The sequence below is a fragment of the Oculina patagonica genome, chromosome 10 (genome assembly GCF_052425735.1).
Source record: "Oculina patagonica isolate OP01 chromosome 10, crgOcupat, whole genome shotgun sequence".
Lineage (NCBI taxonomy): Eukaryota > Metazoa > Cnidaria > Anthozoa > Scleractinia > Oculinidae > Oculina > Oculina patagonica.
This window is the reverse complement of record NC_135767.1, coordinates 14,298,073-14,318,919: the sequence shown is the minus strand read 5'-3', so window position 1 is coordinate 14,318,919 and position 20,847 is coordinate 14,298,073. Positions and strand designations below refer to the sequence as shown.

The following is a 20,847-nucleotide window of genomic DNA, read 5'->3' as shown; positions in this document are numbered from 1 at the left end:
TCTATATATGGCTAACGGGTGTTTTTTCTTTCCTTTCAGCCTTAAACATTTTTCTATCCATCTCCGCAACACTTAGCCTGAATTTCAGACATCCATCTGTGCTCGCCTGCTCACCAGAAGAGACGTCTGAACACATTTGGCTCTAATGCCGTCCGGTGACGTCACTACCCGAAAACCGGGTAGTGATTCTGATTGGTTGATTTAAAAATTATTTGCATAATTATGTGAAATTATGACTACATTTTACCGCGCGAGGATTGTAATTTGAAAACGTTTGCGAAGAGTTTCGAAAGAGTTCACCTTCCCAGAAATGAATTTATTCGTCATTTACCTTGAGTTTATTACTTTATTAGTTAACCTACGGATGAATAATAGTAATGGAAACCGGTAGGTTTTAAGTTGGCGGCATTCGTCGCTTCGACATGCAGTGTTTTGCCAAATTTATACATATTCTTGTTTTGTCAACAAAGCCGCTCGACGCTTATGTCCTGCAGCCTCGATGAGCCAGTGATTTCTGAACTCAGTGCCCACGGTCAAGTAGGATATTTTTGTATTGAATTCCGTTTCTTGATGCCTCTCTAACCGTCTAAATTGATTCATTTAAGTACTTACGAGTGTGTTGTATTTGTCCGCTATTTTGATCGCTAGATAAAGCAAATCAGTTCAGATTAAATCGGTTCCGTAAAAGAATAGCGCCTGACTGTAGTCGATTAAAATCTCATTCATTTGTCTCAAGTCTTCAGTAGTTTACTATTAAAACAATTTGTTACCCTGTAATCCTTTATTGAAGCGATTTTTCTTTCACAATTTCATGGCCTCGACAGAAACTTTTCCGCATGAATTAAAACCAAAGTGTAGTGACGTCACCGGACGGCATTAGAGCCAAATGTGTTCAGACGTCTCTTCTGGTGAGCAGGCGAGCACAGAGGGATGTCTGAAATTCAGGCTACGCAACACTGGGCAATGTTCTAATCCTCGTTGCTCTTCACAAAGAGACTTCTATTCACCCTCCAACCAAACTTCTGTTCCGATATCTGGCGGTCACTGATCTTTGCATTGGACTTGTTTCCCAACCACTATTTGCTGTAGCCCTAATGTCGTTTGTAACAACTGGAATGAACTCGAAAGCTATATACTTCGTTTACAAAGTCTATAATGCTTCGAGCTTTATTTTATGCGATGTATCGGTCTTCACATCCAGCGCAATAAGCGTGGACAGACTCTTCGCCCTGTTGTTGGGGCTGAGAAACAGACACGTTGTAAAATCGAGGCGCGTCCGTTCAGTTATAATTTGCTTTTGGCTGATTGCTGTTTCATGTGGATCGATGTACCTTTGGAATAGACAAATTGCCTTTACTGTAGCCTTTGCCCTTACATTACTTTCTCTAGGAACTTCAATGCTCTCTTACACGAAAATTTATCGAAAGCTGCGACATCATCAACTTCAAGTTCATGTCCCCCAGGGACAACCTAACGGAGGAAGAATCCTACTGAATATCGCACGATACAAGAAGTCAGTTTCCAGCGTATTATGGGTGCAGTTGGCATTAGTTACTTGCTATGTTCCGTTTATTGTCGTAGTTATGCTGATGAATTATGGCCAGATGTCTGGAAATAACTTTGAAATTGCTTTCTACTTTACAGCAACTCTCACCTATCTTAATTCGTCTCTAAACCCGATTCTTTACTGCTGGAGGAACAGTACGACAAGCAGCGAAGGAAACGATCAAACAATTAAACTGTTGTAAATCAGCTCAGATCGCCGTGCAATAGAATGGATTTGGATTGGTGTCAAACATTGTGTGCGGCGATGAGAACAGACGATCAGTCCTATCAGGCTGTTGTTGGGACTGTGCAAATTAAAAAAAAAACGGAGAAACGTTAAGAAAGCTTGGTGGCCGGAAATTAAACATCCTAGATCGATTAATTTATTAGAATTGTCATGGTGTTATATAATAGTTAGGCATGAAAAGGTACCTAATTGCCATTTTATTTAACTGATCTCTGCGACTAGACCAAAACGCATTTCAAATTCTCTTTAGTGATTCGTTCTACGATGTTTTAACTTTGAAGCAGTGTATTAATGTGAAAAGAATACATTTCATGTTAGGGTTTCCGCTGTGGGCGATGTCTTCTATTTAACATTTTTGCAGGTACATGGACAGATGTCGTTCTAAGGTTGCTGGAGTATTAGCTTTTTTTCAAATGAATATTCAGAAAAAGTGAGAAAGACGTCAGTCAGAGCACAGGTTAAGGAAGATTTGACAGCTTGTGTTTGAAATAAAACTTTAATCGATCAAATATGACTAAGAACAATGAGATGTTTTTTGTTAAAAAAATATGATGTTTTTTATATTTTAGGAAATTTTAATTTAACTGGTGTTCTGCCGAAAATGGGTTTGTCGCTCAATATAACTCGTGATTTTTCTAGCTTTCATCCGTGCAGTGCAATGAGTAAAGCTTCAAGTTTCAATAATTCATGTCCAATACTGTGGTGTTGTATACGGAAGTAGTTCCACTGTAAGTATTTTAATTTTCAGTTTAAGAAATAAATGTATTTAGGAACAAGCAAAAATAGTTTGCATCTTTGCGGGAAAAAACGAAGGTTTGTTAATATATCCCAAGAATAATTAAGAAAACAAGATTAACAACATCGTAAATTAAGAGCACAAGGACATCTAGAGGATTCAAGAATAATTATAGCGTAATAAAAAAGACGATTTTTTTCAATGCTTCTTACAGTTGCGACCGTAGTGAAAAAAGAAAGTGCAACAACAGCAATTTTCAACCAATTTAACGAATTTCCTCAAAATGCGCCGAATTACGCCCGAAAACCGGGTGGAAGGGGGTATCCAAAAAGGAGGGAGCGCTTATGTTTTTCTTTCAACGAGCTGTAACTAATAATGAAAAAGGTAACTGGCTCTCGCAGACTAGAACATGATATAACCGGAGGGTGTGGGTCTAGGACGTATACGGCATTTACAAATGGAAAAGAAACTGAACTTCTATATTAGTTCTGATGCAGCTGCAGAAAGTGTGGGGGATGTGGGGGGAGGGGGGGGGGGCTGCTATTTCGACCGAGGAGGTTTGCGCTTATTCGAGAAAAAATGGCACCTCCATCGTTCTTTGAACAACCGGACCTTTGTCTCATTGGATCCCAATGCGATAATGTTTGAGATTGCCTAAATTCAATCATTGAAGGTAGCCATTAATTAGTTTAAGCGCATGACATCTAAAAGTCGGGTACATCGAGAACTTCAAGTGTCGCTCAGTTTAAAGTGCCTATGAAGTAAAAAACTTTTTTGCTTTTTTTGGTAGCTTATTATGTCTACTTTCCGAAAAGTTAAAAAAAGAATAATGTCAAAGAGAGAGAAATCGGACTTTTTGCCGCCTAAAGTGCCCTCGGTAAGACAAAACAGTGGGTCCGGAGACTGGACACGAATTTGGCTCGAATGACGTAGTTAGTGGTTCCACGGATCAGTTTACACTTAGATTTTGTTGATACACAGTGAAGTTCACTACTTCACCTGAGATTGTTGCTGCTTTTTCGTTGATAAATCGAAATCTTGTCCGACAAGAACGATATGTTGCCATCTGCGAATTTGGCAGAGCGGGTTTCTAGCAGAAATGAATCGCACAACGAAATATCGTGACACTAAATGGACTGAAGTAGCTAGTTGGACCTGTCCAACCGCCGCAAGCCGATCAAGCGCTCTTTCACACAAAGCGCTGGTCGACGAGGACGATCGAAGTTCGGCGAAGCAGATTCAAATGAGAAATTCCCTATAAAAAATGAATAACTAGAATTTTTATTGTTTCCAAAAGCACATACATCGACGGGCTTTGATTTTGTGAGTGGTTTCGCAGTGTCGCAATGTGCTTCGGAATTGACACGAGCGCTGCTTGCCGCGCCGAGGTTGCTTGCTTCTCTTGCTTGTCGAATGTGTAAATTCAGGTTACGGTACGGTACGGTATTATATAACGATTTGGTGATTTTAATACAAGTAGCGATCAGTTGCTCGCTTTCATTTTGATTGTGTTCTTGTGTGGGAAAGTACAGTGGACTGACATATTTCTCCGAAGCGTGAGAGTGACATAATTAAACTTGACAACACGGCAAGATAACACTTCTTCAAACTCAAGATTAGCACTTTTTGACTTGAACGAAACCAAAAATTTCCTCTTCAAGAATAAACAGAACTGCAGTTGTTGGCTCTTAATGGTTCGTTAGCTCTACGGTATATTTTCAACCGTCGACTTCTTTATCCGGATACGATAAATCCTGATTTAAATTACAGTGCGTGTTTATCAGCAAATAATTCCGGCGAAGGGAGCCGTAAAATTTGTCCAAGATTTTGCAAGATCTCAGTGTATTGTTTAAAAGTGCATTCGCCATAGAATACTACCGTAAATGCAGACGTGAATGACAACATTCGAAGCGCGCTACTTGAAAAAAAAAAAAAAAGCATTTCTAACCGGCACTCAAGTCGAATTTACATTCCATATTTTTGCATCTTTCACAGATGCATTCGTTTGCGTCTGGCGATCGATCGTTTCAAGTGTTTGGGAAAGGAAACGACTGCTACCTTACGAATGATAACACGATCTACTAACCATACAAATTAAATTTTGAGGAACAAAGTCTCATAATAAAAGAATAACACGTATACTGAACCCAGCTGTGTAACATATTGTAAACTCCTGGCGCGACTGCTAAATCTTTCTTCGGCTAGTCAGGGCAGAATGATATAGAGAGACCACCATATCCTTTACAGAGATAACTCTTTTGATAAATTTCCTCTTCGCTTCATGACTTTATCGTTTCATTTGTGGCAAGGAAGAGCTTTTGCTGAGAACAGCGATCCTCGAACTGCCAACGGAACAGAATTCGTTTCTTCTTGCGTTTTCATCAGAACGAATAGCTTTACTATACTAATACACATTGAAATTTCGCTTCCATTTACTCTGCGAAGCTTCACCAAAGGAAATAAGTGTATTTGATGCAGTTTCGTTTGTGCAATTGCCTTTGTTTGACTCAAAAGCCGAAATATAGCTTTCGCCAGCCCTCTTTGCTCTCTTTACGCCATAATCATGGTGTCTTTAGAACCACTAAGTACGTCATTTCCGGTGAAACTGGAGCGTTTGGCCGCGCGCGAAAAGGGCCCACTTCAAATTGCGAAATCCAAACTTCGAGGCTCAAAAAATACTAGAAAAAAGCGCTTTTGATATCTTAAACACGCATATTCGTGCTAACTAAGACATAAACAAGCAAATTGAGCAAAGTTATTTTTTACTTCATAGGCACTTTAACAGTTTTATTACATTGCTGGTCATAAGCGAAACAACTAAAATATACTTACATTCAGTTACAGAATCTTAGAGTAACAATCGCAATGAAAGACTGGTCTACACTTAAGCTGGAAAACCTTGCATTTCAACTAGATACTAATTACATTTCTAATGTTCCCTTAAAAATCCACTTGCTAAAGTTACGGCTGCAACATATTCATCTAACGAATGACGGTTTTCTCTGATTGACGAAGAGAAGTTTGTAAACATGGGCTTGTGCAATTGAGTAGGAATCATCGATGGTGTACTCAAGAATCCCGTTGCCACGACATCAGCATGTGGTCCGCTTGATGGGCCAATCACAGTGCTTGTACGGTCCTTTGTTTTGCATTTTAGCGCCAAAGCGGTGGCAGCGCTTGGCCTGATGAAAGAAGCGGGAAAACTCCAGGTTGGCACGGCACTCTGTGGACGGCGGCAAAATGGCGGGAAAACAGCAGCATGTGCAATGGAAGATGCTGCTTCTTCAGTTTCGTGCCGTTTGTTCTTAATTTCATGTCTGCGCCATCTTGAGCGGCGGTTTTAAAACCAAACCTGTTAATAAAAGAACCCGTGAATTAATAAAGTATTAATATTATAACTTGTGAATTAATCAAAAATAAAATTAACTTCATTTGTTTCTAGGGGAATAAAAGCGCGGAAATGAAAAGTTATTGGAAATTGCTTGTTTTGTTTGTGTCCCCATATCAAACCATGTGACATTACAGCTACTTAATGTTAAAATTAAATCATAATTATCTAAGCTTGATACAGATGCAATTCTATAAAGAACATCACACGATCGTGTAATTAAAATTAAAAAGGTCTACTAAGCGTACAGCCCTTGTTTCAGATAAATTACAAGACTATCATATGAATTAGGAAGCTCGTTTTAAATGATAACAAAAACATAAAAAGGAAACGAAAGGTATTAAGTAGGACGCGCGTGTGATTACTGACGTTTCGCGATTTGCGCGCAAAATTAGACTTGCTCAATTCCATCGTTTTTTTCCTGTCATATTAATTTAGTTATTATCTGTAAGTTATAATCTACTCGACCTTTGCGGCTCCTCCACGTACTTTCTAGTACAAGCTGACTCCGAGAAAACTAATCGAAAACAACTTCACTTGTTGAGAGAAAAATTTCAAACCCGCTTCAACCTACAAAATCATAACGATCTACTTGGGGCAAATTCAGAATTTGCAGATTTCATTTTCATTTCTATTTAACAATTTCTGGAATAAACAAAAAGTGATGTTCGCAGTTTGCTGCATACCTTGGCGTTAAACGCATTACGTAATTAACAATTCTAACCTGACAAGTTTAACCTTAAAGTATCTACTTCTCCTCATGGCTCATAGGCGAACAAACTATGCATCTAGCATAATAGTTTTTACCATTAACTCCAAAAATTTCCCTGATCCCATTGCCCACAATGATCGTGATTTATGAAAAAACACAATTTCCTTACCTGTATTCTATCCTCTTTAATTTTTAACTCCTCGGCAAGTTGTTCTCTGATGATGATTCCAGGAAACTTTTCTTCCATGAAAGATTCTTCCAAGCGATCAAGTTGTTCCTCAGTGAAAGCTGTTCGTCGGCGTCTCTGACGCATTATATCACCTGAAAAAAAGAGAATTTTATATTAAGAATGCTGCTTTTCTCACTGCAAACCGTGAATTCGTGAAACCAACAATAACAATACTTTATTTAGAAGAACAAGCCAAAGTTAAGTATCGAAGCAACCCGCAAATGTAAGTAAAGACTTAATCTTCTAACAACGCTAATTTAGAGGGTTTGAGAGAATCGCGGTACATTGAGAACTGTTTAAGACAGATTTTTGCAGCTTATGTTTAAGAATTGAACTTATAACGAAAACACGCGTTATAGTATTACAATCTTGCAAAAAGATTAAACGCAAGACACAGCAACACTGTAACTGTTTGAAACAATTTGAGCAAAATCTGCTTAGAAATAAATCCCCTCTGCAAATTAACCTTTTACACTTTGTCTTTTACAGGCTGTCGTTCAAGAAACTTGTAAACTTTATTAATTTGCCTTATCAACTTCTTGTTAATGAAAACCTAAGCACAGCGCTAGCAATTACTTGACGCATGTTGTTAGTTGAGAAAGTTCCTACTAAGTTTCTTTGGTAACGTTAAAACATATTAAATTTAATTCACTCACCTCTTTCCTGCTCGTCCAGTTTTCTTTTGTTTCCTCCTGAAACCATGTTTTCAAATTCAATTTTCGTTTTCACAGTAGAGTTACTAACGCAGAGGTTGTTTCTCTTTACAAGTCAAGCGAGATTTGTTATAGAACTCGCGCGCCTTCTGTTTTAAATGGTTTTTCACAAGTGGGCGGGCGTTATAGGAACAATAAAACTGTCAATCAACTCATTAGCGAGAAGTCACACTTCCAAAACGTAAACTAACATAAATTTAATCAACATAAAAAACTCTTTGTCTTTATTGAAGCACGCTAGAATTAAGTTTGTAAACAACTGCGAGTGTTCTTTTGTGCCATGTAAAACAAAAAAAATTGCCGAGTAAACTTTTTTCTTCGAGGAAGCTTGGTTTAGACTAGTCTTTTCTCGATCCTTTCATAAAAGGGGTTACAATTTAAATAAAAACAATTTATAATTGAAATTTGTTTTCTAAAGACTGATTTCGTAACTAAATATCTTGTTATCCTTACATGGCAAAAATATAATAAAAAACATTGTGTAGATTTGTAACATCAAAGCTAGGTGGCCGCCAGAATGGTGAAAAAACAATCATGTTTTAAAACGTTTTTCTTGGAAAGTTTGAAAGTTTTTCCTTGTGACATTTTCTCACTTCGCAAAGACACGCGCAAACAATAATGTCTCAATAAGCTTAATTGACAATTATAATACACGCAGTGCTTCTATTGATCTTTTGTTAAATGTTCATAGGTGCGATGTTATCAAATACGATCAGAAAATAAACATCAAGCTAGTAAATAAAACGCAAATGAAAATTGAAAATAGAACAGGAGTTTAAATAGCAACAACCATATTTTAGTACTAGGAAAGGTCGCACTCAACAAAATAAATTCGTCTTGATATTCATTGATAAAGGTAAATAAGCCGCCTTAGCCGAATTTAAAAAGACTGACGTTTCGAGCGCTAGGCTTCGTGGGAGCGTAGTTTCCAAATTCGCCACGGCAGTTTGTTTACTTTACAGGCTGTAATCCAACTTCCAATTGATAATCAACGGTGCTTCTTTTGCTGCATCACAACAGTTTCTTCATAAACTAAAAACTTTGTTTGTTTTGTTACTTCACAAAAATTTGCGCAATAAAGAATTAACTAGTTGTACCTATCGGTAAGTGCCAACGAGCGAAATATTCATGTTTGTTCGTAAGAAATTATCGGTTAAACAATTGCTATAAACAAAAGCAACACTTAAAGCGAATAAAGGTAGCATTTACCCGACCGTGGCATTCTCGTAAGTCAAGAAAACTCCATTTGAAGTCAACAGTCCGCTTTTGATTTTCGTGTCACTCTTCAGAAATCAAAGGACTCCAAAGTCGAAAGATTATTTCATCGCTTTGGAGACCTTGATGTTCATTTTTTCGGCAATAGAGTATTCTGTAGGGTATCCTCTTTCCGTTAAGAGTTCCATAAAGGTGTATTTATCGTAAAAGGAGTGAATGACCACACAGAAAATTTTAACAGCGAGCCGCGTGGACGCCATTTTGGTCATCTTCTCTTTAGCAACAAGAGAGAGACTGGGAACCAGTTGGGAAGAACAATACAACCCAAATATGGGGTTTACTTACACCCAAATATGGTCAAAAAAAAAGTCCCTTACGCAGAACGTAAGATTTTCTCTGCCTATACACTCACACGCACACGGCTCTATGATTCTGCCGCCTCGACAGCCTCGCCTCTTGGCTCGGCTGCCTCGTTGGCAATAATCGACTAACGGTTTTAATTTTTATGCGAGGTTAAAAAAAATCGAGTGTCAGGAGACCCAATGTGTTTCCATTCACTTCGCACGCCCAGCCTTTCGGTGACTTGGTTTCGGTCGCCGCGCGCGTGCATTAATTTTCCACAGGCGTTGTTTGAAATCGTTTACGACTCTTAGGGAATCGATTCATGCTTACCGAACTTATATACAGTTACCCTGTTCTTTAGGTAGTATCATTGAGCTATAACCGCCTTAGCCTTTTTCAGTGTAGACAGGTTATAAACGCTGTGTAGAATTTCCGATGCTTTCGTTTCGAGCGTCAGTCCTTCTGACCGAAATTACCGTTATCAATTCCAGGTAGACAATTGGCCAAGTGTTTTAATTGCCTAACGTTTGTTTGGTTGCTTTTGTTTGTTTGTTTTTTGGTGGGGGGTTCCAGGGATTTTCTCACAGTCATCACTCTCGCGAGCTGCTTGAAGTAGTAGTAGTAGTAAAACTTTATTTATGCAGGGTGGCCCATTCAGCACAGTGGCTGGTCTCCAGAGGGGCCCTGCTAAATACAATTTCTAAAACTATAAAATATCTAATTGTTTAAAATAGTTATAAAAATAGAGTTAAAAGCTAATGTTTAGTAATTAAAATAGTTATATAAAAAGAGTTTAATATAATTCCTTAAAGTCACAGCTTTTTATCTTCCCTTTTATTTAAAGAACTAAAATTACACTCGATTTAGCCTATGTAGCTGGCGGTTTTGTTGGAGCCAAAGCGCACGTGTGAGCAAGCTGCGAAGCCGCGAGGGGCCTTCCTTCTCCCTAGGCCCCTTGCAGCTTCACCGCTCGTTGTCGCGGCTTCGCTGCTTGCTCGCGCGTTCGCAGGCTACCTTCTACGCAAGCTACACTCGATTTGCCTAACAACATGGATTAATTTATGAAAGCTACCTGAGATCTGCTTATTCAAAGCAAAAACTTTTACCAAGCTAAATATGATTTTAAACGTTTTTCATTGATATACAACACAATGTATATCTGACATTAAATCCTACAGCTTTTTTATGTACTCAAGCTAAAATCTGTGGAAACAAAACAACAAAAACAAGTCTTACGTCATGAACAAAAACTTCTAGACAAAATGAGATAATTAACTATACTGATTTTGCCGTGTATTTCAACTTCTAGCATGGTATCAGTTATTTTTGAGAATATATTACCTAAGAACTAACCTCTTTAAACCTTTTTAGCTTATCACATTTTAGACCATTTTATTGCGGTTTTCAGTGAAATGCGAACTCTAAAATTCAAAATCCAACTAACGAATGCGTTTTTCGCTGCCGTCTATCATAATATTAGGGACGGACCATTAGAAAAGTGATAGGGGGGGGGGTAGGGGATTTTCGTCTTGCAGGATTTTTTTTTTTACGCCCATTGCTTGTGCAGGAATTTTTTTTGCAGGTGTAACCCTCTGCTCGAATTTTTTTTTTTGACAAATGTTTTTTTTTAGACAAATAGTTTTTTAGACCGGATGCCATGTATTGTTACTTTATACCATGCTTTTGACGAATGTTGCTTTGTTAATCATTTGCTAAATAGTTTGAATATTTCCCTAAAAATGTGGTTATTCATTGATTTAATCCTTTAGGGACTGGTCAATATCAAAGTACTGGGAGGTGGGTAGGAGCAATTGGAAAAGAGGCAGCTGGAGAGAGCCCACCAAAAGTGATGCTTTGATCACAAACCATCTAGGGGGGCTAGGGGCATGCTCCCCCGGGAAATTTTTATAATTGGGCCTTCTGAAATCGCTAGAAATACATCTAAAACTGCTCACGTCAAGACATTTATCAGTTTATACTGATGAATACCACTGGGGATTTTCTTGTGATTATAACAGTTTAAAGTCACTAAAATGCCTCACCCTCTATGTTAAAGACCAAAACAACATGACCCACCCCCTTTCTACTCCGGCTGACACCCCCCCTCCCCCTCCCTCCACACACACACATATTGACCAGTCCCTTAAAGGCCATCTTTATCATTATATTTGTAAAAAATATTAAGAATGATTAAAATCAAATGCCATGTACTGTTATTTTATACTATGATTTATACCATGCCATAGAAAATACAACCAATCAGAATACAGGAAAGCAGTTGTATATTCGACGGTATTCAACTCAACCTTCCCATCGTGCGCTGCGATCTTATTCTCGATGAAATTTAGTAAGCGTATTTTCTATGGCATGGTATAAAATAGTTACACAACACTTTCTCGTGGTATACTATGGAATATCCCACTTGTCACTTGTATTTTCTTCGTATACACACTCGCCTAAAGGCTCGTGTGTATACCGAGAAAATACAAGTGACTCGTGGGATATTCCGTAGTATACCACTCGAAAGCGTTGCATAACTAGTATATACTGATTGTTTTCTTCACCCTATGCACTTGTTAACGGCAATTTATACCGAATGTCTTACAAATGTTGGTGAATTTTCTATAACCATCGGCGTATGGGAAGAAATGTTTTGCTTGTCTGGGAGCCAGGCTTAATGTAATTTGCTTTAATGAAACTAGAAGTTGAGCGCTGGAGACGCTTGTCTATAGGGGGCCTGGGGGCATGCTCCCCCAGAAAATTTTGAAACTTCTAGGTTCGGAAATGCTATTTTTAGCATTCTCCCTGATATATTTCGTCGAAAAGTTGATCTCATCAAGTGTAGCATTACAGGTGTTTTTAGTGCTTAATAGTAACTTTCCTTCTGCACGAATTTTTTCTTGGCATTTCGCCTTGCGTGAATTTTTTTTTGCTTTCCCCCCCCCCCCTCCCATCACTTTTCTAATGGTCCGTCCCTTATGGCGACAGCCAACGAACCATGAAAAACAGATTGCAACAAACAAAATGGATCAAATACTACCAACCCGGTTGAATTATTTAAGATGAAAGAAAAACATGTTAAAAATACATCTTGAAAAGGGAAACACGAGGTTGACCCTATAACGTTTCCCTAAATAAGAAAATTGAAAATAATGACATTCTATCTACACTATTTAAGATGATTGACGGCAGCAAAAAGCGTAAACCGATGGTTGAGGATTTAATGTCACTGAAAACTGTAATAATGTACCATATTTTTCGTCTCTCTGGTTACCAGCTTTTGAGCTGAGTGTTCCAACCTGAGAAAATTAATATAGTTCTACTTTCCTTCAATGATTGTTGACACTGTTTACTATAAAATACATTGTTTAATCCCTATTAAAATGGATTTTGGTCATAAGATAAAGCACAAATTCGAGAAAGATCCTATAATTTGGTCAGAGTGCTTTTAATATAAAATACTGATTGACCGATAATCAAACATCGTACAATCAAATCAATCAGCTTGCAAACAAGCTGAGATATTAGTTTTGGATACATTTAAGTAAAAACAAAAAACCCTTATGCATCATTACAATGCCTTTCAGTAAAACAAAGCCCTATTAGTGTAAAATGTTTTTATACAAGGCAATGCAAGGGTTCTTTAATATAATTTAACCTATCAACCCTATCTAAGAACTGCTTATGTAATGCAAAAATAACACGCCACTGCTCCATGTATACAATGAGTGGTTCCAGAAAAATATCCATACCGGCTCAACGAAAGGTCATTGAAAAATCCCTGGAAAACTCCTAGGGCATGGGGATCTCCGAAATTAGGATTTCCAGAGGGGTGGCCCATGGATTCCAAACCAAAACCTTTCACTGGGATGGGGGATGGAAATTTTCTGGAATAGCACAATTTCAACATTTTTTTTTTCTTATGCATCATGTGTCTATTATATCTGACAGCAAATCCTATTGACTGGTTTTACTTTGAACGCATTTCCTGTCTGTGCACCATATACAGGACCATGTTTAGTAACTACATGTAAAACCTTGTTTTGATACTAAAAACAAGGCTCTGCTTGGGCATCATACTATATACAAGACCCCATCTGGGTACTGACAACTGTTCCAGATTACATCACTGAGGTGGTGGATATGCTCCGTAGGCTGGGGGAGCAAATGGCGGGGGAGGGGCACCAGCCGGAGGTGGAGCGCCAAGTGGCGGGGAAGGGGCACCAACTGGTGCGGGAGCGCCAAATGGCCGTGGAGGGGCACCAGCCGGAGGGGGAGCGCCAAATGGTGGTGCTGGTCCACCCTGTGGAAGTAATCCATGAGGCGGTGGCTGGGCGTAAGGAGCTGGTGCTGTTTCTTGCGCTGCTGTGGGGTCATATGTGAAGAATATACTATCCACATCTAATGGATAATCTTCACCTTTGTCTTGGTAAACATATTTGGCTGACACTTCTATCGATATGACTGGCTTCCAGCAGCGGCTTGCCAGAGCAGAAATTAAATGGCATATCAAATTTCTGCCGTGGATTCCATCATGACCATGATGTCCACAGCTCCATGGGTTGCCCATTAGTTTGAACTCAAGACTGGTGCCGTAAAGCTGTGTCCTTCGAACGCCAAGGACATACTGAGATTGAATAACTTCTTGGCAAAGCTGAATAACACAAGATAAATGAGCATAAAGTGTTAATGTTAAAATATTGAGTCAGTTAACAAGGTCAAAAAGTTTTGGGTATGTACAAGTGATCCTCTCTATAGGCGGTAGAGCAGGCGGGCAGCAAAAATTGGGGGAGAAGGCTACACGTTTTGGTGCCGAAAATATTGCGTGCGCAGCGTAAAAATTGGTTTGTCAAGATATTCGGATCAATTTAGGTTTCTGGGAAACTGCTCACCTACCCCTCCCCAAACCTAGCATTTTGCCCAAAGCGATAAGTAAGGGTTAATGTTAGGTTTGGGGAGGGGTAGGTGAGCAGTTTCCCAGAAACCTAAATTGATCCAGATATTCTGTCTTGTGAGTGAGTTTAAACATATATTTATTCGAAACTCTAGGAGTGAAGTGAGCCGCGCGTGGCCTGGGGGGAGGGAGGGAGCCGCCATAATTGGGAGCCTGTTTGCAAGCTATATCAAACAAGAAGAGAAGTTTTTCATCACTTCCAACCGCTGAAAAAGAGTTGAAAAAAATAATGCCCAGAGCCTGAGTGTAACATTTAAATGGAAACCACTAAGCATTGTTTTCACTGTGCTAATAATTTGTCTTTAAAGGCTACTTTCTGTTTATTTCGAAATTGAGAACTGACATGGGGAAGTAAGGGTAAAACCACATTCACAATGAACTACCTCTGTAACATCTTCTGGTGCATTTATCAGTCGCAGTTCGTCAGTCTCATTCAAGCTTATGCAAAAAAATGGAGACTGTCTTGGTTGGGACTGTCTGAAGAGCAGGCTGTTTTTATCTTGCGTTTTCTTTGAGCAATCAATGGCAGCAACAACACTCCACCCGTTTGCTTGCATGGCTTCCAGCAGCTTTACGACCAGAAGTCTTGAGTTCGCTGCATCCAGACCTGATGTCCACCATGGGGTTCCATGTAGCTTGAACTGCCAGCTCTCGGCGTAGCGTTCTTCTTTTTGGATTTCTCTGTCCCAAAAGGTTTGAAGTACATTTCGGACAGGAGGCAACAAGACCTCCGTATTGCCAATCAGCCTAAGCAAGTTTTCGCCGTTAAAGCTAATTGTGAAGTGTTCTGGGATAGGCTGCAGCACGGGAGCAATGTTCGGATCATGTTCGAAAAACAGGGTGTTCGCACTACTTCTAAGGTTGAAGTTTCCATATAACTTCCACTGTCTCATAAGTAGCTCATTCACAAGGGTATGGATGATCACTGTTGCATGGACTGTTTCCTCTCCATCTGCACACCATGGATAGCCTTTCAATTTGATCTTCAAAACATAATTTTTATAAGACCATTTTTCTATTCCTTTTGGCCAGGTCTTCTCCATGACATCTTTGAACATCTGGTGAAGCTCCATCGGTGCATTCAGTACGATCAAACTCTTCAAGCAGCTAAGGCCCACAATGAGCAGTGGTAGGGATAGCCATACACCAACTGGGTCTTTCTTGAAGATCCAGGTAGCAAGGTCTGTTGTTTGCGTAAAGTTACCAGCCATCTGAAGCCTCCATCCATCTCGGTAGAGCCTGTGTAGGACATTTGCTGCCATCTTCCTGGAGTTTTCTGCTTCAGTTGATGATGAAATAATCGAGAATGGATTCCCTTTCAACTTAAACTGATGCACGCCATTCATTTTGGAAATTTCTTCTTGTATACCTTTAGGCCATGATTCTTCAACAACTTGGCGGATGATTCTTATCTCACGATCTGTACCCAGAATGACACGCATTTTATCTGTTTCACGAATGGCTATACACATATATTCAAAACCCAGAGGTCGAGGAGGTAGGTCAATCTGATTTTCACCCATCTTTACTGGTGTCTGTGGATGGGATAAAACATACATTTATTTTGCGATATATCTCAGAAATGTAACGTTTAACAATAATAAATCTAACTGTAAGCCAACTTATCTATACTCTGCGCAACACAACATGTTTACTCCTTTCACTGCTAAAGCTGATTTTGTCATCATTTGGAGGAGCAGTCATTGAACCACTTGTGAGTTGGTTATTTACTTCACCCTTCAAAAATCCGAATTTACTGACCGACAACAGAAAAAATAGAGCACTTGAGCACGCGATCCAATGTAAACCAGTTCGACCTTGATGAGTTCTATGTGTGAGCCCGCGATATGGTCATGTGATACCGGTCAGCGGATACCTTGTTTTGACAGCTGTCAATTGACCATGACATGGATGTCCAATATCAAAGATGAAAACTGACGTTAACCATAAGCTTAACCTTAAACCTATTTCTGGAGTATGGCCGCCATGATGGGGCAACATCGCATCGTCTCGTCGCTAGGGCGCACGTGCCCGCGAACCATACCGCTAGCCATGCTGACCAAGAAAAATATGAAATATTTAACAAATAGATTCCATTTTGCCGTGCGTCTGTTCAGTTATAGATCACAGATGACGTCAAAATGTGGTATGAACAGGAAAGTGGCCCACGAGCCGTAGGCGAGTGGGTCACTGATGTTCATACCACATTTTGACGTCTTCTGTGATCTATAACTGAACAGACCCACGGCAAAATGGAATCTATTTGTTTTATATAATAACACAAGACTTCAGTACACTTCAGTTGAAGTGTACTGATCACGCGCGCGAGTCACTCCACCGCGTGACGTCATCCATGTGTCTGTACTCTAATAGATCATAAGTAAGTCTAAGAAGCAATCAAAATGCGCGTAGAATTCAGGTTATTATATACAGTGGCATACACAACTCGCAAAAAAGTCAACCGACTTGCGTGTGGTAGATCGATATTTGTTAAATCTATTAACATTTATCCTGTGGTGCAAGAATGTCACAAAACGAACAACGGACTGAGGTGAAAACCTAAAACATCGAGCTCAAAAGACTAAACGCTCGGTAAAATTGATGCAAGATACATAACCTTAACGACTGTACCCAGTAACGTCTCTCTAAAACAAAGCAATAGCTTTCTCGAAGTAAAGCTACGCAGTCTCTGGCTAAACTGGACAGAAATAAATATGTCATCCCTGACGGAAAAGCAACACACCTTGCAACATCATAAACAGCCGGGCCCGGCCTTGCAAATATAAAATGCAAGTATATAATCAACATATTCACGGAAAATAAGACCTGTGTCCTTCCAGAGCGAACATTTTGAGAGCTTTAAATATATCTTGCGAATATGAATGAGCCAAGACTAACAGCAATAGCAAAAATTAATACGGAGGTGTCAAAATGTACTAACGGGAAACTGTGCCGATCTTTCACCTCTACACATTTGCTGAGCTGCACTCTTTCGACTCTACTTAACCTAAAATCGCCTCCTTATAATACAACTGACAGAGCATAGTGCCCTTTCTAAACACCTTTGAAACATCAAAATAAATTGGACGACCAAATCCAATTCTACCGAACGGCTTACTTTGTACAAATGTCACGAAGTAGGAGTCTGTGTACCGTATTTATTCGATTAAGCGCCCAACCTCGAATAAGCGCCCACCTCGAATAAGCGCCCACCCACAAGGTAGGAAAAGTTAATAAGCGCCCAGCCTCGAATAAGCGCCCCCCCCCCCCCCCCCCCACCCCACAGAAAACTGAAGTGCACAAGAGGAGTATTAATTATTGAAATTGACTAGTACTACTAAGTTTTCTTAGTATTTTACAGAAACTTTCAATGAACAGTTAAATTCTGCTTTGGTACATCTTAACGTTTTGTTATTATTATAAATTGTTTTGTTACGAAAAATAAACTCACTATTTGCTGAAAATCGTGAACATTTAATAAGCGCCCAGTCTCGAATAAGCGCCCACTCTCAAGGTCCAAACATTTAATAGACGCCCAGGGCGCTTAATCGAATAAATACGGTAGGCCTGTCATCTGTTTTTTGCTGGGTATGGGGCTCTGCTCTGCGGCTCTTCGGGCCGCTGGGAGCTCCGCTAATAATACTCTTTTGAAACACGCGAAACGTGACCCTCGCCTGTTGGCAAATGGAAGTGTTGCGTTACAACGGTTCGTATTTATAAAGGTTTGTATGGGAGAAAACGCTTTCGAATTTATAGCTATATATAATGATATTATGCAATAAAATCAACTTACATCAATGTCTTGTTGTTATGTCTGTTATTATCTCGGTTCTCAGGCCGATCCGGGGCGTTTTAAGCGAGTTATGCCAGTTCGAATTATTTCGGCCCTCCACAGCTTAGAAGAGTCACGTTTCGCGTATTTCAAAAGAGCATTATATAAATTATTTCAACTACTCTCATCGTGAGCTTGGGCCGCCTTGGAATTACCTATGCCGTGACCTAGCCCCCTTTAAACTGTCGACAAACACGGCTGTGAAAATTAACACTTACATCTAAAGAGTTTTCTTACTAATTCCCACACGCTACGAAGCTACTCAATTATAAACTTACACTGCATACTAAAGCCCGTTAGTATTACGTGTCAAATCAGATCAAGTTCGTATGATCACGCTAGCGTCAAGCAAGAGATCAACTTGATCAGTCATTATATAGTTACACGTACATGTGTTAACAAATAAAATAAGTGTTCGACCTTGTTATAGCGGCGAAACAAAGCCATACCGCACTTCGACTCCAAAGACCCGTCAAAGGTAGGTTATATGGAAAGCCACGAACAATCTGCTAACTCTAAAATCAAACTGCACTTCAACTTCGATTCGCTCAGCTTGAATATAAATTATAGTATAATCATAAAATACGATTGAACTCGAGATCATAATCAAGGCTATGGGACTTTTTCCTACTGATTTCTTGACTACGGGTGGGGAATAAATGTTAACAGTATCAGAAACAAACCTGTAAGATTCAACCAGTCCTTCGATGCTGCACAAAGCTATGGACTCCAATACAGAACAAGCTAATATAGCGTTACCTGTCAGCACCAACTGTAACAAGATATCGTCTCTATGATCACGTGCTAGACAGGTGACGTGATTTCGGTGAGTGAACTAGGCACGACCATTAATTTTTTCGAAGCGGGAGGAGGTAAGGAAATTTTTCTGAGTAAGATTTTTTCAACATTGCTATTTGCAAGATAATTATTTTTAAGAATATAACCCTCTGCAAGATTTATTTAGTAGGTGGTGCTTTCTTGATTTTTTTCCCATGCTTACTTGTAAACGATTTTTTCTCCTATTTTTCTTGTGCAAGAATTTTCTTTTGTAATTTGCCCAATCCCCCCACCCCCGCCCCCTAAATAAATCGTACTATACTATGCCGGCATTATGCCCGATGCTCGAACAATAGTATTATGTCCCAAATAATGTCTTCATAATTCAGTAAAACCCCGCGAGTATCATCAAGAACCTGCATTTTCCCAAGTTAGACAAAACAGGTTCTTACATGAATGGATAGCACAACTTTAGGCTATTTAGATTCTTCATAGGTTTCTTTTTTCTTATTTTCTGAAGAGAAATTTCCATTGTTGCTACTAGAATTTTAGGGGTTATTCGGCCCTTTCATTATATGAAATTTGCATTCCATTTTATTTATATTTATGTGATTGTATCAATAATATTATTTTGATTTTCAACGTTGGCATTTACATTGCTGCAGTCGCTGCTGCGAATAATGTTCTACTCATGCTCAGTACGAATACCTTTTTGTACAAAAACAGCGGTTAACTAACAATTACACCCTCCGAGATCTGCATAATTCTTCATATCATACGAAAGCCGAATTCAATAATTGTTTTATTATTCATTCAAAATATTTTCAGAGCTCCAAATGCACAAAACAAATTTAATAGGGTTTTGACAGTAGGCAAAGTACACAAATACACAACAACGTTCGCTTTTAAATTTGATTTAAACTTCAAAAACTCGGTTACCTTCACTAAATTTCTTGTTCTTTATAATGTCGATATTTAGCACTTCTTGAAGTGTCTATTAAAGCTAAATCTGATGACACAAAGCAATGTTTTCGAGTACAGGTTTCCATCGTTCTTGCTTACTTCGACGTAGAATTTTTGTAAAACTGCTCAAAAAAAAAAGTCCTCCGCTGTGGCTGGATTAGGGTTTTTTTTCCTCTTGAAGATACGCTTTCAAAATCGATCGACTCCCCTTCGTTGCTTTTTCCGTGTTTTGACTTTCCTTGTCTTCTAATAACTAAAATATTTTACCTCTTCGTAATGCTTAAACCTAGCGGCCATTTTCGCGCTTCAGCAGCAAAGCCGTTCAGTTACGTGACGTCAGCGATCCTTGGGAGCGAGGTTGCGATCGGTTAATGCCGTGGGAACGAGGTTGCGATCCATTAATTTTTGATACTGGACGATGACGTCAATCGTCGTATAATTGGACCTTCTTCCAAATTTGGTCGGCGCTAGCCGGTTAGCTGGAATTAACCGGGGATTGAAAGCCAATCAGAAACAGAGAAATATTTTGAATGAATAATAACGTGGTTTGTCAGTGGCGGCGAGTACATCAATTTTTTGCCTCATTCTTCGGCATCGGCAAATAATTGATATGCTCGCTACAAGTACCTTCGGCATACCTACGCATAAGCAGAATATTATTTGTAGCAATATCACTGTCAGACGCTAATGCGCGTGAGCAGACCATTATTTGTAGGCAGTTATTTGCAGATCACGTGGTGGGCTCTAGGCCAATGAAAAGGAAGAAAAAATGCATCGAATGATATTTATTATTCGATGCACTTTTTCCTTCCTTTTCATTGGTCAATAGCCCACCACGTGACCTGCAAATAACTGCCTATAAATAATGGGCGCGCTGCTCATGCACATTACCATCCGAAAGTAATTTTTGCAAAAAAATATTCTGCTCAAGTGCAGTTGTGACCAATTCGAAGAAAAAATGGCAACTCGTTTTCGAATGATAAAGCAATTATTGAATTCGGTTTCCGCAATATACTGTAAATCGTTATTTGTCAGTGTCTTGCAGACCAATTATTCGCCTCAGCTTTCAGCTTCGGCCAATAATTGATCTGCTTGCCACGAACAAATCACCACATTTTGATAAAACTCGTCCAATAGTTAAATATTATATACTTAGTACAACAACACAACGCTTTTTTAACTCTAAAATGTGTT

The 20,847-nt window shown here is 39.2% G+C and overlaps 4 protein-coding genes across 4 annotated transcripts in view; 1 reads left to right on the top strand and 3 right to left on the bottom strand.

Annotated features, from left to right (window-relative positions):
- LOC144629101 (transmembrane protein 121B-like) overlaps nt 1-20,847 on the top strand; it is a 272,095-nt gene that overhangs the window by 214,763 nt on the left and 36,485 nt on the right. The gene's annotated exons all lie outside the window — the stretch shown is intronic.
- Nucleotides 1-20,847, bottom strand: part of LOC144629146 (homeobox protein SEBOX-like) — a 41,546-nt gene that overhangs the window by 18,389 nt on the left and 2,310 nt on the right. The gene's annotated exons all lie outside the window — the stretch shown is intronic.
- Nucleotides 5,147-7,683, bottom strand: LOC144629252 (homeobox expressed in ES cells 1-like). The gene is made up of 3 exons (XM_078487484.1): nt 7,514-7,683; nt 6,798-6,949; nt 5,147-5,880 (listed from the first exon to the last, which is right to left on the bottom strand). Exons 1-3 carry the CDS (start codon nt 7,557-7,559, stop codon nt 5,869-5,871), a joined length of 210 nt encoding a protein of 69 aa, XP_078343610.1. The 5' UTR covers nt 7,560-7,683; the 3' UTR covers nt 5,147-5,868.
- Nucleotides 13,254-18,682, bottom strand: LOC144628720 (uncharacterized). The gene is made up of 3 exons (XM_078486848.1): nt 18,597-18,682; nt 14,465-15,616; nt 13,254-13,781 (listed from the first exon to the last, which is right to left on the bottom strand). Exons 2-3 carry the CDS (start codon nt 15,602-15,604, stop codon nt 13,254-13,256), a joined length of 1,668 nt encoding a protein of 555 aa, XP_078342974.1. The 5' UTR covers nt 15,605-15,616; nt 18,597-18,682.

What these genes read in the sequence shown, in the direction of transcription:
- LOC144628720 (XM_078486848.1), bottom strand. Translation starts at nt 15,604, where the DNA reads ATGGGTGAAAATCAGATTGACCTACCTCCTCGACCTCTGGGTTTTGAA. An exon ending in CACCAGAAGATGTTACAGAG is followed by an intron (nt 13,782 to 14,464) that starts GTAGTTCATTGT and finishes TGTGTTATTCAG; the next exon opens with CTTTGCCAAGAAGTTATTCA.
- LOC144629252 (XM_078487484.1), bottom strand. Translation starts at nt 7,559, where the DNA reads ATGGTTTCAGGAGGAAACAAAAGAAAACTGGACGAGCAGGAAAGAG. An exon ending in ACTGGACGAGCAGGAAAGAG is followed by an intron (nt 6,950 to 7,513) that starts GTGAGTGAATTA and finishes TCTTTTTTTCAG; the next exon opens with GTGATATAATGCGTCAGAGA.